Source organism: Thamnophis elegans, chromosome 1 (assembly GCF_009769535.1).
Source record: "Thamnophis elegans isolate rThaEle1 chromosome 1, rThaEle1.pri, whole genome shotgun sequence".
NCBI lineage: Eukaryota > Metazoa > Chordata > Lepidosauria > Squamata > Colubridae > Thamnophis > Thamnophis elegans.
In genome coordinates this window covers 24,132,477-24,149,963 of record NC_045541.1, presented here as the reverse complement: position 1 = coordinate 24,149,963, position 17,487 = coordinate 24,132,477, and the positions used below count along the sequence as shown (strand labels likewise).

At 39.3% G+C, this 17,487-nt stretch overlaps 1 protein-coding gene across 2 annotated transcripts in view; it reads right to left on the bottom strand.

The window, feature by feature from the left end:
• The window catches only part of OLA1 (Obg like ATPase 1), a 104,561-nt gene extending 87,308 nt beyond the window's left edge, over positions 1-17,253 (bottom strand). Inside the window, exons 1-4 of one of the 2 annotated variants that reach the window (XM_032224682.1) lie at positions 16,951-17,253; positions 15,342-15,442; positions 10,155-10,298; positions 8,183-8,310 (exon numbers count right to left, since the gene is read on the bottom strand). In XM_032224682.1, the coding sequence (XP_032080573.1) occupies positions 8,183-8,310; positions 10,155-10,298; positions 15,342-15,442 (373 nt within the window). In that variant the 5' untranslated portion in view covers positions 16,951-17,253. The remainder of the gene's footprint in view (positions 1-8,182; positions 8,311-10,154; positions 10,299-15,341; positions 15,443-16,950) is intronic. The other variant, XM_032224673.1, reaches the window with a different exon arrangement.
• Positions 17,254-17,487: the final 234 nt, after the last annotated feature.

Below are 17,487 nucleotides of genomic sequence, written 5' to 3'. Positions count from 1 at the left end.
ATAATGTGCCTGTTTCTAATCTCATTGAAAATTGGCTCACAGAAAGACTACATAATATGAAGCCAAATATTCCCTTGATACAAATTTCACAATAATAATAATCATTGAAACTATCTGATTATGGATGAAACATGTAACAGTAATACCCATTGTCATCGGGGCACTTGGTACCATGTCCAAGAATTTTTAAAAAAACACATCAAGAAATTGCAGCTTCCTGCAATAACACCAGCGGAACTGCAAAAAACTGTGTTTCTCGGAGCATCACATATTTTAAGAAGGTTCTTGGTTGATACCTAGGATGCTGGCAGCAACCTGTATCAACCATTAGCACCAGGCAATGGTATTTGTGACACATTTTTAAATGTTCAGTTGAATGAGTTTCATATTAGGAGAGGAGGAGGAGGAGGAGGAGGAGGAGGAAGCTAATTGGTCTATAACGCTAAACTGTGACATTATGGGTGACTTGCAGACACTGACTAGAATTATTTATTGGCCAAGTGTGATTGGACACACAAGGAATTTGTCTTTGGTGCATATGCTCTCAGTGTACATTAAAAAAAAAGACTAGTGATCATTGAAGATATTTTCAGGCTTCTGTTATGTGTAGCTTGATCTCATTTGTCTGGAATTTTCAACACCCCAAAAGATTGCTATTCAAAGTACAATATATAGAAGGTAGATAAGACTCTTTTAAAAATGCATTGTGTATTTTTGGTGAATTTAGTAAAGAAATTTCAAGATAAAAGGCTTTAGAAAGTACATTCTTGAAATTGACTCTGATGACGCTGAATAGAGAATGATTTCCCCCCCCCCCCCCCCAAAAAAAAGGAAGAGTCAGAAAAGGAACACTCAGGCAGACAAAAATATCTATGCAGTCTCTGGCTTCCCAGTTTGATAATCTAGGATTTCTAAAACCAGCTAAAAATATCACCAACCAAAACATGGTGCGTGTGTGTGTGTGTGTGTGTGTGTGTGTGTGTGCATTATTTGTCTGAAACTTCCATCCAATCTAGAGCAGAGCCAAAACAACCCTCCCCCAGATTAACTGAATTAATAACTACTAGAAACTATTTGCCTATATCTCATTTATAAAGCTAACTGATTGCATCTCTGCATTTTCTCCAGCAGCAAACATATTATACACAAGCAAATACACAATTCTCCTTCCAGCAACCCAAAAACAAAAAGATAAGAGAACCAGGTCTGATATAGCAATGGGTAGCAATGGGGAATAACTGAACTGGAAAGGAAAATTAAAAGAAAAAGGGGAGGAACATTGTATCTTTAGGTCAAATGGCCTTAAACGCTTTTCCCCCTTAGGACCCCTTCCCACTTTTAAAAAGGTAACTCATAAAATTACATTAAAAACTCATAACAATGTAACTCATGCAAACAAAAGCTCTTTTGGGGTCCCTTTTGTATAAGCTACACTTATTGATATTTGCCCTATTAAAACTGGTGGCTTCTCACAATTGTTTGATAAAATTTTAATAAATTATTTTTCAACATAGGCTGGCAAATAATTTTGTTTTTGAGCAAGTGAGCAAACATTGGTTCAGTCTAGTGGTGGGATTAAAAAACTTTTACTACCGGTTGTGTGGGCGTGGCTTAGCGGTGTGGTGTTGCTTGGTGGGCGTGGCTTGATGGGCGCAGCAGGAGAAGGATATTGTAAAATCTCCACTCTTGCCACACTTCAGGGGAAGGATACTGTACAATCTTCATTCCCTCCCCACTCCAGGGGAAGGTTACTGCAAAATCCCCATTTCCTCCTGATCAGCTGGGACTCGGGAGGCAGAGAATAGATGGGGGCGGGGCCAGACAGAGGTGGTATTTACCGGCTCTCCGAACTACTCAAAATTTCCACTACTGGTTCTCCACAACTGGCAGAAGCTGCTGAATACCACCTCTGGTTCGGTCATTAAATAACAGTTAAAATTCACTGAACAAGCAGGCCTTCAGATACAGGCAATAAATTTTCTAAGTAGAGAATAGAGATACATGCCTTTAGACTTTCAACATCATACTTTATTCCCAGCAAATATAAGATTATTTTCCCTGCCCTAAAAGAAAATAAATTATCTTATTATTGAGTAAGTGTGGGTAAATACAACGTGCAGTCTTTTAATCGTTTTAGAAATATCATCCCATAGATATAGCTTGGAAGAATCCTTGCTAACTGCCAATTTCTCTTTTGACATGAACTGTCAGATATAATAATATCAACTATTTTGGGATACAGTTTGTATTTTCATTTCCAGCCCGGGGGGCATGTATGTGAAACTATCAGACATTTCAAGAAATTTTAAAATATGCATTGCATTAATCTCAAATATCAGTCCATGTATTTACACATATACGTGAGGACACCTGTATATGCATGCCTACATGGGCAAGATTTTGATTTATTACAATTCACTGTGCCCATTAAAATACTCTTATCAAATGTTCTAGACCTTTGCTTGGGATTTCTTCAATATCAGAATTGAAGGCTAAGAATTTTCAGTGTATTAGTACTTTATTAAATATACTTTATACAAAAATATCTTATATCTGTACCATGGTAGCACAGTGGTTAGAATGCAGTACTGCAAGTATTTCTGCTGACTGACAGCTGCCTGTAATTTGCCAATTCAAATCTCAGCAGACTCAAGGTTGACTCAGCCTTATATTCTTTTTTTTTTAAGGAAATTTTTATTTTTAGACAGACGTAGACAAACAAAACATAAAGCCATCTTCAATTACATACAGTGTGTCGATTGATTACAAGGTTTTTGTGCATCCTTTCCATAGTCATCACTTACAATTTATATGAAAACTCATATTATCAAATCAAATATATTTGTATACATTACTATCATTATACCTCATTTATTTGACTGTCACTATTATTCCTTCATTTTAACATCCTTCTGAGGTTGGTAAAATAAGGACCTAGATTGTTGGGGGCAACATGCTGACTCTGTAAACGTAGAGAGAGGTGCAAAGCACTGTAAAGCGGTATATAAGTCTAAGTGCTATTGCTACTATTTTAATTTCCCCATTGCCAAATATTAATATTATATTTTATTAAAGTCTTGCAAAATGCATGTATTTGATAATATTATAATCCAAAAAGACTGGTTCTTTATTGTTCTCAGACTATCTTTCCCTTTTTATAACCTTGTAAGCTTGGAAATATTCCATATTTGCTATAAATAACATATATACAGAATAAGTGAAAAAATAAAAATGTCCCAATAGATAATTGGGATTAAAATCATACAGTCACTAGAATTATTCCTATAAAAGTAGAAGTCACAACTAAAACATTAGCAATAATAAAAAGAAATCCAATTTCTCAAATGAGGAAATTACTACAATCCAATCTTCTACACACACACACACACACAGACTGGTTGATGGAACTACCAAGTTTCCTAAAAGCCAGAAGGTCAGGGGCCAATCGCATTTCAGGATGAGTGCTACTCTAGGAAGGGTGGGAGGGCAGCAACAAAAAAGATGACAGCTCTCTTATTGAGATGATACAGACCTTATTGAGCCGGCAAAGGTTACACAAAGAAGACAGTCCTGCAGAAGATACCCAGGCCCTGAACAACGCAAGGGTTTAAATGTGACAGTCAGTATCTTGCATTGCACCTGTAAGCCAAATGACAGCCAGCGTAGCTTTTAAAGTTATGGTATGCCTTCTGGGTACAACCATCACTAACCAAGCCACTGAATTCTGGATTAACTGTGCCTTCTGGATGTTCTTCATGGCCGGCTGTAGACTACATTGCAACAGCCCGATCAATAAGTGAAATGTTTAAGAACCAGTTTTGCTAGTTCTGCTGCTGCTGCCATGCAACACCACTAGCCGCAGAACACCTAATGATCCTTTTGCTCGGTTGACAGCTCCCTTGTTTCTAACCAACTGTGGCAGATTCCTAAATTCTGTTAAATCTATAAATCGTTAAAACCATAGATAGACCCTTCTGATACGGTTGTTTTCTGATTTTTCTATTTTACAAGATAGCAACAGCATCAGCATTTAGGCTTCTATACCACCCCATAAGCATTTCACAACACTCTCTGGATGGTTTACCATGTCAACAATCTTTGAAACAATCTGGGTTCTCATTTTACTGACTTTGGAAGGATGGAAAGCAGAATCAACCTTGAGCCCTATCAGGATTGAATTCCAGGTTCTGGACAGAGTTAGCCCGCAATACCTTGCTTTAACCACTGTGCCACCAGGGCTCCTGATAACTAATACTCAATATTTCTTAATCTAAATGCCATACCAGAATGTAATACTGCATAGATACTCTCTCTCTCATATACACACAGAAATTATTATAAGCTCTGGTCACAATTTCTATCCCAAAATATACACACACACTAGCCTTGCTATTACTTGTACCTCCCTTTTTTATTTATTTTATTTTTAAAGCTGCTGTCAAAAAATCGGTAGTTTTTTCAGCAGTTAAGAGTATTTGCTATCACAACCCTTCCATAGCAGTCTTCCAACTGACTATGTTTCTAACAGAAAGGAGAATGGCAAAATGGGAAGGGAGAAACAAATAGTCCACAATCATCTCCTATTTCACAAACCGGCTCAATGCCAATCCTGAATCAATGGTGGAGCAGCAGAGATGACAATTCAGATAGGACGACAAATGAGAAAGGAAATAATTCTTTTATCATTCTCACAATTGTTGCGGCCTTCCCTGCTCCAGAATGTTTTTTTGTTCCCCTTCTAAAGTATTTCAGAGTCTCTCAACTCTGACAGCTGAGAAAATATAACAAGCACACTTGTTGTATAGCTCACACTCTGGTAATTTAAACCCTTTGAAAATATGCTAAGCTAGCCTTGTGCCTATCTCAGAATAGTAGAGTTTTTCCAATGTTAATGCAGATGTTCCAACGTTAAAACCTACCTGGTTATAACCTCTTACAGTTCACTGAAAAGAGAAGCAAATTTGAAACCACAACACTCGATAGTGCTTTATTGTTTCATTTTGCAAAGAAAGAGCTTTTAGGAAACAAAGCTTTTACATTACTAGCTGTAAGTATCCTGCATGTAAAACATACAGCTTTTTTTGACTGCAAATATTTGGGATAAAGTACAATACAATACAATAGCAGAGTTGGAAGGGACCTTGGAGGTCTTCTAGTCCAACCCCCTGCCTAGGCAGGAAACCCTATACCGTTTCAGACAAATGGCTATCCAACATCTTCTTAAAGACTTCCAGTGTTGGGGCATTCACAACTTCTGGAGGCAAGCTGTTCCACTGATTAATTGTTTTAACTGTCAGGAAATTTCTCCTCAGTTCTAAGTTACTTCTCCCCTTGATAGTTTCCACCCATTGCTTCTTGATCTACCCTCAGATGCCTTGGAAAATAGTTTGACTCCCTCTTCTTTGTGGCAACCCCTGAGATATTGGAACACTGCTATCATGTCTCCCCTAGTCCTTCTTTCTATTAAACTAGGCATACCCAGTTCCTGCAACCGTTCTTCATATGTTTTAGTCTCCAGTCCCCTAATCATCTTTGTTGCTAAAGGTAAAGCTAAAGGTTCCCCTCGCACATATGTGCTAGTCGTTCTTGAATCTAGGGGGCGGGGCTCATCTCCATTTCAAAGCCGAAGAGCCAGCATTGTCCGAAGACATATCCGTGGTCATGTGGCCAGTATGACTAAACACCAAAGTCACACAGAACGCTGTTACCTTCCCACCAAAGATGGTCCCTATTTTTCTACTTGCATTTGTATATGCTTTCAAACCGCTAGGTTGGTAGAAGCTGGGACATGTAACGGGAGCTCACTCCATTACACGGCGCTAGGGATTCGAGCCGCCGAACTGCCAACCTTTCTGATCGACAAGCTCAGCATCTTAGCCACTGAGCTACCACGTAAAATATTTGGGGTACATTATCCTAATTCAATGGTTCTTAAAAAGTTTTCCTCATCTCAAGTAACGACATTACCTTCCACAAAGCTGTCTCAGCAGCAGTAGTTCCAAACTGGATCCTTGTCTCACAAACAACCAAGTACAAATTGCTCCTTTACCTCAGGATATGCCCAAATTAACCCCTTGGCACTCTCTTCTTCCTCAAATCCGGTAGGAGTACCACTCAGTGGTAGTAATATTCGTGCCATGCCCAAATAAAGTAATTCCTCAGCCTGGGGCGAGAGGTAGGAAATATTTGGCAGTACCCAAATCGTGTTCAAATTCAGGTTCTACTGTTATTTGTATGTCTTGCTAAGCCTCAGCTGCCACACTCCACATCATCCAGCCTTTGAAAAAATAAGTGTCTGGCCTTTTCATATTCCAGGGTAAGAAGGAACCCAGCTGAACGACCATAAGATGCCAGCTTGGATTCTATAGCACACCGCCAGCTTGAAACTCCTACATGCTGGTACATCTTAAATTCATCTCCAAGCAAATGTTGACATCTAAACTCCAAATTTCTGGAGTGAGTTCAAGTGCAATAAAGGTGTCAAAGCCTAAGTACAGCTGCACAAAGGAAAACTGCACATGCTGAGGGAACGAGAGGTGGCTCCGGCTTTGTTCACTCAGATGCTGGTGAAATGAAGTGTAGCGACACACAAGTATCGTCACATATCTTTCTCCCTCCTGCAAGCAGTTTCCAGCAATATCTATCAGCAGGGATGATTCCTACTTTTTTTGAAATCACAGGAAGGCCACGTGGAAAGAAGACTTGCCAAGAGGCAGGTGGGAGATGTGGCAACCGCAATATCCAAGTCTTATTAAATGCCTTCTGAAAATGCAATGTGTAAGGTATTGTAAGATTTTAAAAATAAAATTGTCTCAATGGGCTTAAATAAGATAGGGGACCACAATCGTAAAAAATTGTTACATATTTGTTAATATTGCACGGACCCAAAAAAATGAGGTATTTTGAATGTATGTGTGCTGTTGTTGTTTTTACAAAAGCAGTGGAGGTAGTCCTCAATTTATGATCGGTCACTTAGTGACTGTTCAAAGTTATGGTAGACGCCAAAAAATAGATTATTTGAAATACCTGGATTTGAAGTTCCGACATTCCCCCCTCCTCCCTTGCAGGCGTGACCACATTTTGGGCTAGAACACATTTACGTCTGATTCTAGTGTTCTGTGGTCATATGACAAAAAAACATCTAATAGCAAACAATGAATCGACGTAACAATTGCGGCATTTGCTTAAGAACCACCACAAAAAACATCATAACATTGGGCCTGGTCATGTGATGGCTCACTTTACCACCATCACAATTTACAACCGAAACAGTGGATTCTGTTATGGTTGTAAGTTGAGGACTATCTCTAATAGGCTCAACATTCAAATGCATTCTAACTGTAATAATGTAAAAAAGAAATCATACAATTAATTATTGAATAAGATAGAAAATGACAGCTGGTTCTAGTTTTCTATATGCTATTATGCTAAATTAAAAGTTGTACCAAAAGTCTTTCTGGATTAATCAAATGCCTCCTGGAAAAAAAATGCACACAAATATCTTAAAAGAGGAGCCAATCCATAATAAAGGTATTTTTAAGAACCCACCCATTGACCCTTCCAGGGGATCCGCAAAGTCAAATAAATATTTTAGAAGTACCCAGCTTACATTTCTAACACAGTAAATGTAAATTGATATAATAATTCACACAAACCAAAGCCCTTTGGGGTCTTCAAATGTTTTTGGTAATGTGCAGATAGTCCTCCAGTTACAATCACAATTAAGGCCAAAATTGTCTTATTTTCGGGGAAACATGGTAGGTTCTCCACAGGGGTTTGGAATAGAAGACTTCGAAGGTTTCTTCCAACTCTGTTATTCTGTTATTCTGTAGTCTGCCAACAGTGTGGAAACAACTGGTGGATGGGGCTCATCTGTCACATATGGAAATACTCTTAACTTTCTCTTCAACTAATCTATTCTGGAGCAAAATTGAGTGATAGAGTGAGGTTGGGAGAAAAGGTCTCCCAACGTATAGAGAGAGGTTTATCAATATAATTTTGAATAAAGCACACTGCCTCAGATAAACTATGAATGGGAATAGGGATCTTCTTAACAAGTTTCAGTCTGAAAACATGCATCTATTAAAGTATTATATAATACATTGCAAAGGGTTTTATCTAGTAATAGATAAAAATAATAATGATGTACACAATATAGTAATTAAAACCTTAAATTGCTTACGAAGTAGATGAAATATTCCGTCACAGGCGCTAATATGCGACAAAAAGGCATTTCCTAGTCCCTGTCCAGCATGGGCTCCTTTCACAAGTCCAGCAATATCCACCACATTCAGAAAGGCTGGAATTTTGCTAAAGGGACAAATTCAAAATATGAGTCATTAACAATATATGGCCATGTTATATCATCAATTAGCAATTATCTACAATGATACATAGAATAATATAAAGTGGTAATTGGCCAAAAAGCATCCATGGACTTTGCAGCAGGGCTTTCTATCTTTTTGACTGCAGTTGTAAATGAATTTTTATTTTACCCTCTCTAAGGTTACATCATAATTCCTCTTTCCATAAACTATCCTTTCTAAACCCATAAATTACAAGTTCATTTTTCTCTTTTTTCAGCAAAAAGTCCACAAGGGGTTTCCAGTCAGTGATTTATGTAGCTATTGATCAAACATGTTAATTTTTGCCGTCTCCGCTAGTTCTGTCATCTTCACCAACCATTTCTCTATTGTAGGCATTTCAGAGCCTTTCCACTTTTGTGCGCATAATAGTCTTGCAGTAATAATCTTATATAAAAAATAATATTCCATAGCTCTTTTATAACTGGCTATTTATTAATGCCAGCAAGAGAAGTCCTGGTTCCAGTTGAATGCTGATCTTTAAAATTCTTGTATCATTATGTGTATCTGAATGCAGAAATTTCTGGCTTTTTTACAAGTTCATCAGGCAAGATAAAATTACCCTTCATGTTGTTCAAATATCATTATACATTCTAGATAATTTCTCTGGAATCATATACCGAAACTACATCATTTTATAAAAATTACCTTTTAGGTTATAGCCGTTATGGCAAACCTACGGCACGCGTGCCAGAGGTGGCACACAGAGCCCTCTCTGCTGGCACATGCGCCGTTGCCCCAGGTCAGATCTCCATGGCGTTTCTTCTCGTTTGCAGGAAAACAGAAACTTACGAAAGGAAAAGATCTTATCTCTTGCTGTGCTGCCAGTGTTGGGATGCCCTGCCTCCCACCAGCCAGCTGGTCTTTGGGTCTCTGCTGCGCATGTGTGCATGCTTACGCATGGGTGCATGTTCACACACAAGTGTGCATGTTCACACACCTGTGTACCTTTCCATTTGGACATGCAAGTGCGGTTTGCGGCACTCGGTGTCTAAAAGCTTCGTCATCACTGGGTGATAGCGTATATTTTCCATAACCATGACTATAAGGTTGTTATAATTTAGAGGGGAGACGGAAACTCAAAATAAAATGTGCAATATCACATATAATTTCATGCACGCCAATTACAATGATGCAATGTTGACAAGCCATCCAGTTATTTCTGAAGGAGATGCAAATAAATTTGTGTGTGTGTGTGTGTGCGTGCGTGTGTGTAGTATAAAAGCAGAATAAGGTGGAGAAGAAACAGATGAGATGTTTATGTGGCTTTACAGGAGTTGAAGCTATTCAAGTTTAGTTGTCCTGCTCTCAGTTCCTTGTTAACTGTCCTTACTTTTTAAACCATGTTAATTAAAAACAAACCCTTTACACAAGTAAATGCTTTTAAAATGCACCTATTTGCTTATAGTTTCAATAAAGAATAGGAAAGCATAGGAAAATTAGCACTTATCAACTGAAGCAAAAAACAACAACAACAACTTACTGTGTAGTAACTTAGGCCCTCAAAAGATAAAACTAATTTCAAAACTTGCCTTCTTATTAACAGAACATTTTTCATTAACTGTATCAATGAGTCATTTATTCATACACACACATTTATATCTATGCATACGTAGGTATAAAAGCTTCTCAAATGTATTACTTTTAAAAAATAATCCATATTTAACCCTATTATAAAACCTTTAATGTTCCTGAAATAAAGTTGCAGAATTCAAACCTATTAAATAGAGGTACTGAGAAATGTTGGTTTTTAACCAGAAACAAACATCTGATGACACTTCACATATTTACCTTGGAGGCTTATGGTACTGGCAAAGAAATTCATATCGATCATCTGGCACAGGCACTCGGCTCTCATTTGGATCAATAGTGCAGAAAGGAAAGTTTTCTGCTGCAGCTTGGCTCTTGGTTAATACATTGAAAAATGTAGATTTCCTTTAAAAAAGAAGAGTTGCCATGTTTTACACTCATTAAATGACATATAAAGGATATATCACTACTATGGTTGTGACGTAATTCAAGATCAGTCAGAAAGGGATTTGAAGTGTGACGAGTCTCCAGACTCCGTAAACCAATTGTATGGTCCCGGGAAGTGACATGGCTGCCTTAAGAAGTAGAGGACATGGATAATGTTTATGTTTTCATGTGATCCAAAGCACTTTTAAGTCTTCAAATCCAAAATATTACACAGCACTAATTATTAGTGAATACTGAACACCACAAACATCTCATGAAAATGTCACGTCTTTGCATTTGTTTTGCAAATAAATGATGAGAACTTTAAAAAAAGGATTTCCATATTTCTACAAAAAACCTTTTCTAATTTGTTTGAACTGTAATACATTTCTAGTTTCTGACAAATGTTTTAGCAGCTCTCTAAAAATTAGCATAAATCTCATTTTCAAGATACATATTTGAATGCATGCTTCGAATTTCACATTTGGTGGAAGGAATATTTATGATTAAATCTAGTCTTCAAACAGCTATGCTCAGATTTTATTCATCACATTGGAACAGCCACAGCAAATTAGCTGTAGAATTTTTTTCCACACTGACCCATCAGATGCCATTCAAAATGCTATAGATGAACCTAGAAATGATCTCACATTCCCATTTTATTTTGCTGGCCATCAGTAATACTGGTCAGAATTTTATTTTATTTTCAGAAAACCAGTACTGAGGTTAAAGCAATTGTTTTGGAAATAATAATAATTAGAAAGTTATGCTGAAAGTTCAGAGTGTAGCGGTTAAAGTGCTGGGCTAGGATGGGAAATCTGAGCCTAAGTCTGTACTTGACAACAGTTCATATAGTTATTTTCTGTCAGTCACTGTCATTCAATTCAATATTCCCCACATGTAGCACACTAAACTTTGACCATATATATATATATATATATATATATATATATATATATATATATATATATATATATATATATATATATATATATATATATATATATATATGTTTTCTGAGGTTTTCGCGGGTGTTAGTATGTAGGTCTCTAGTTGTTCGGGTTTTCTCCCGCGTAGAATTGGAGATGTCTTGGCGACGTTTCGACGAAGTCACATTCGTCATCTTCAGGCTGCTGCTGACTACTTCAGGTTTGGTGTTTCCAGGAGTACCACTACTCCTGGAAACACCAAACCTGAAGTAGTCAGCAGCAGCCTGAAGATGACGAATGTGACTTCGTCGAAACGTCGCCAAGACATCTCCAATTCTACGCGGGAGAAAACCCGAACAACTACACATATATATATATATATATATATATATATATATATATATATATATATATATATATATATATATATATATATATATATATATATACCAGGGGTTGTGACTCTAAATATATACCTTCTTCCCTGGCTTCAGCTGATAAGAAGGAGACCTGTGGCTTAATGGCTAAGACGTTCGCCTAAGATGCAATGCAATACAGCACAGGTTCGAATCCCAGTAAGGGTATGGCTAGCTGATGAGAGCTAAATAGCTTGAAATACATCTATACTAGTCTCCCTTTATTTATTTATCAGCATACATACATACATACATACATACATACATACATACATACATTAAAGTCACAACCCCTGGTATGCCCAAATATGGGAGGAAGGTCACACTTCCACTCTCTGTCTTCGGCTCGTCACAAGAGACCATCCAGACAGAAACCCAATATTTTTTACTGTTGCCTTTTTGTTATATTTGTTATATTTTTATTTATTTATTTATCAGCATAAATATAACATATATATATATGTTATATATAGTGGGAAAGCAGAGTTTCTGAGAATGAAGCAATATTCCAATATATCCAATTCAACCACTCCTATTTTATTCTTCCTACTAGTACCAAAGTATGGGCAATGTGTTACTATCTACCTTTGGATCTGACAGGTCTCTCCAAAACAAACAGAAACAAAACAACAAATTATAACTTCCAACTTTGTGATAGAATAAAATAAGAATTCTAAAGTGTAAGATAAATATATTTCTTTTTTATTTATATAGTACAACTTAAAGCAGTGTACATAATGCTTCCTTGGCCTGAGGGAAGGTGGCTTTGTTTATAGCATATAAATCTTAAGTGCCTTAAATCTGACCACTTAGAAGAGGCTTTAAAGCACTGTGAAATGATATATAAATCTATCATTTCCCAGTGCTTTACAGCCTTCTCTAAGCAGCTTTCAGAGTCAGCCTATTTCCCCCAACAATATGGGTTCTCATTTTACCAACCTCGGAAGGATGGAAGGTTGAGTCAACCTTGAGCCATTGAGAATTGAATTGCTGGCAGTCACCAGAATTAGCCTGCAATACTGCATTCTAACCACTGCACCATCATGGTTTATGTCCAGTCACTCAGCTGTCTTCCATGCTTAAGAGAGAACTAGAAGTCACATTCTCCCAGTTCATCAGATTACTAAACAGAAGACCAGGCCAGAAAATAAAGCTCAACAAAAGTCTAAAAGTACTTTTTATAAAAGTATAAAATCAGAATCTTCCAAGTCTGAACGCACTGCACATATTTCTCCTTCTTACACTTTTTTACTTATTAATTTTTTATCCTGCCTTTATTGCTTTATAGGTAACTCAAGGCGGTAAACCTACGTAATACTTCTTCCTTCTTCTATTTTCCCTCCAAAAACAACTTTGTGACATGAGTTGGGCTAAGAGAGATTGGCACAAAGTTACTCAGCTGACTTTCACGCCTAGAGTGGGACTAGAACTCACTCTCTCCTGGTTTCTATGCTACTATTTTAACCAACACAGGTAGTCCTCAACATACGACTGCAATGAAGCCTGTGCATAACCGTTGTATGTCGTAAATCATAATGTAACCAACTCAATTTTACAACTTTGGTGGCAAGCCAGTGATTCTATATGGGTGCAATTTTACCAGAAGCCAATCTGAATGCCAATTTTTGACAAAACCATTGTAAAATGTGGTCATGTGACTATAGGACACTGTGGCCATACTGCCAAGCACCTAAAGTTCAGTGATGTGACCATGGAGGAAGTCTGACCATCAGAACTTTGTATCTGTGCCATAAGTTCCTTTTTCTGGTTGGTCATAACTTCAAATAGTCACTAAGCAACCAGTCATAAGTCAAGGACTTTCCATACACCAAACAGGCTCTCTATTTCATTTCATTATGTAAATTGGTGAGGTGCCTGCCTAAGCGGTTTCTGAATGTTGTCTCATTAAAATGATTTGGCCTTCTTTGCTTAGGTAACTGTTTCTTCATATTTCCCTCAAGATCATTTTTTTAACTCTCTACAGTTTCTACTCCAGCATCTTAGTCACAATACCAAACTCTCAAGCCTACTGTAATTCAAACTCAAATTCAATGTGTGAGTTCGTTACAGTCAGCCAGATGTTCAGAGTAAATCTGGCTAGCATTTTTGTCCACCTACCGAATCCTTCCCAAATACCTGGGATAGGCAGATATAGATGTTTAATGGCGTTACCCATATCATTGCAGGATGTACTGTAGGCTATCCCAAATAAAGCTGCCTTTTGCAACTGACTGATGGGGTATTTGTCAATGCTGATGGTGTTCCAGTGGTGCTCCAATTGTTTTGGGATTGCACCCAAGGTGCCTATTACTATTGGTACTATCTTTGCCTTTTTCCACATTCTGTTTCTATTTGCAGGACATTATTATAATAAGAAATATTACTATCTGTGTTTGTTTTCGATTCTTAAGTGGGAAAATTCAACAGTTTCCAGAATACACTAATTTAATGTTTAAACAATACGGTACATGTCCACTTTTACAAAGTCAAAGCACTTGTTTGCAACTTTTGAAACAAACTTCAAAATGAGTAGAACAGAATATCTGTACTTTATTATTAAACTTGATGGCAGTGAACTGTGTTACACACCAGGGAAGTCCATAATTAGTATTTTACTATCTCATTTTTTTTTCAATTTAAATAAACCAAACTTTATTCTTTCTACAATATATCTGTCGCCTCCTCTGAATACCACTTTAATTTCAGTTATGTTGCTTTCCATGTTGAAAGTGGTCTTTTCTGCTGAATTTATCAAATCTTTCTTCTCTTTCTTTCCAAAATATTTTGAACAAAGCTATTCTTCAACTATCCTAACATTACATTCTTGGTAGCTCTACTGCTATCTATTTCTCAATATGCAGCAGACAATCTTGGGGTCTTCTCTTCCAATCCTATCTTATATAGACTTTACAAACTCATAACAGGGGATCGAAAGGTGCTTTTTTTCAAGAGGCAGGGGGGGGGGGCATTTTTGAGACAACCATGACCTGGATGACTGAGAATCTCCATAGACATTCTCAACAGGGGAAGTGTCACAGCTGGAAATATAAACTGTTTGTGAGAGAAGGTATAATCTCTGTTTTCATCATGTATATTCTGATAAAGGTAATTCAATATTTTGTAAACAGAAAAAACAGAATTATAGAATTCTTTATTTTTCCCTTTCAAAACTTAGTGTTCCGTGCAAATCAGTATGAAATACGTTAGCTCTACATAATCGACTTTCCAGTTCATTACTTTGGTTAACAAAACTTTACATTTCCTTTGTTTCACATTTTTAAAATTATCTAGCAAGATAAAACTAAATAAAACATATTTATGTTTTCAATGAAATGTAACAATTCTTTTTTATTTTTACAAGTGAAGGATCTTTATACATGAACTTTCCAAAGAAAATGTCAAATTAATGAAAGCTATTTTTAATTTAGCACATAAAAACCTAGTTTAATCATTCACTATTTTCAGACTGCAACTTCAGGACATTTGACATTTTCAAATTCAAAACTAACATGCACTCTCTAAAATACAATTATGACTGCCAGATTAGAAAACCTTATCTAAGACCAACAATTTTCCACAGTGTATTTTTTGCAGCACAACTCTAGCTTGATTTAATCAAGACAGCCTATAAGGTTTGGGGTGACTAAGCAAAGTTTAGTGACTTTTAAATCACTTACCCAACGTTTGGCAAACCAACAATGCCAATTTTCAAGGATGTCCCAAATCTTCCAATGATTGGGTGTGGTTTAATTCCATCACCTCCCTTTTTGGGGGGCATCTGAAATTAGAAATAAAGACCACATGAAAAGCCTAACATCCAAATGCCTTTTCTTACATCCTAGGGAAAGGTGGTATTCAGCAAGTTCTGACCAGTTCCGGAGAACCGTCAGCAGAAATTTTGAGTAGTTCGGAGAACCGGTAAATACCACCTCTCACTGGCCCCGCCCCCATCTATTCTCTGCCTCCTGAGTCGCAGCTGATTGGGAGGGAATGGAGATTTGCAGTATCCTTCCCCTGCCATGCCCACCAAGCCTATAAGGTTTGGGATGACTAAGCAAAGTTTAGTGACTTTTAAATCACTTACCCACCAAGCCACGCCTCACCCACTGAAGCAGTAGTAAAAAAAATTGATTCCCACTACTGTCCCTAGGGTTCCAAAAGCAACACCCATTCAACAGGTGCATTTGACTGACTACTGTACATCAAATACCTTCCTGGGATCCATAACAGCCCAACATAGCAATGCTTTGGGGATGCCCAAGAGACAGGAATAGAGGCAGCAGCCAGAGGACAACCAGGAATACAACTGTACATAGCAGGGCCTTCTTGTGCCACAGTTCTGGTAGCCGCTGAATCTGGTTCTGCAAAGCTCCTGGATATGCTGAGCTAAAAATAACCACCTCGGAGCCCAAGAAGGGATTGAAATCCAGCACCGCCAATTCCTCCTGACGTTTTCTGTGCTGAGTGGCAGCTGCGAGGAGGACTTCCCCAGCTAGTCAAACGAACAGGCGGGAGGGCTCTTCACAGAGCAAGCACTCAAAACTCCTCCCTCGGGACGCTCCCAACTGGGCTCCCAACTGAAGGGGGAGGACACCCCAAAACACAGGAAGCACCAGCTTTGCACCCCTATATATACCTCCCACTTCAAGCAAAAGGCTAGCTGGCTTACTGCACGCCATCTCCGCCTTAAGCATCTTTCCTAACCCGGCAGGCATTTCTCTTCTAACGACAAGGGGCCGTCTTTCAGACTCAGCCAAGCCAGGAGGTCATCCGCATTGCTTCCAAGCGGCTTCCCAAACCCAGGATAGGGCACCTGCAACACCCCAGGTCGCATATGGTGGCATCGACCCCTCAGTACCCCTCGTTGCCTCTGCACGGAATCAACCACTTTGGAAGAGTCCCGCTCCGGGCTCCAACTGCACCGAAAGGGGAGCGAGAGAGCTTGCAGAGCCGCAACCTCGGTCCCCGCCTCTCGCGGCAGAAGGAAGGAAAGGCCGGCAGGCCTCTTGCCCCGGACGCCTTTCCCACCTCCCCGCGTGGCAGCTGCCCTCCCCACACCCCACAGGAGCCCTTCGCCTCCTTTCCTCCGCGGCGTGGAAGGAGGCAAGGCAGCCGCTGAAACCTGGCTGGGAACTGGGGAGGAGCTGCAGATCCGGGCCTCCTCCAGCCGCACACACCCCCCCCCACCGGTACACACACACACACACATACACACAGACAGAGCACCTCCGAGCACGCGACGCAGAACACGCGCCACGAGCCCTCCGCCCTCCCAACCTCACGCGCCTTCACCTTGCTGCCGGGGCAAGCAGAGGGGCGCCCCACAAGGCTGGAGAAAGCGGCAGGGAGAAGGGGAACGCCTCCCGCGCGGCCACGCTCTCTTCTCTCGCTCTCTCTACCCGGGCAAAAGCAGCCGGCGGAACGGGAGGGACTCGCTTCCCTCTGGGGCGGAGACTGGCGGAGGGGAAAGGTCACGGGAATTGAAAGTGGGGCGCCTGGACCTGCGCGGAGGAGGGAGCCGCGGGAGGGTAGGGGTGCCTCTTCCCACGGAGCTGCTCCTCGGTGGTCCGTCCCCCCCCCCACAACCCCCGCGGGTCCATCCAACCGGCAGTGACTCTTGCCTTGCTCAGTCGGTGATTGGGCCTCCTGGCGTGCAACCGTCGAGGCGGGTCTCCCTCCGGGATCTCCATTCAATCGCAAATCGTTTCTGTTTCCTTTACCTTGAATAATGATGATAATAATAATAATAATGAGGCAGAGGTTCCTTTTGGAATAAGCATGGGGCAGCCTTAGTGGCCAGGACTATTTACAAGGTGGTTTTGA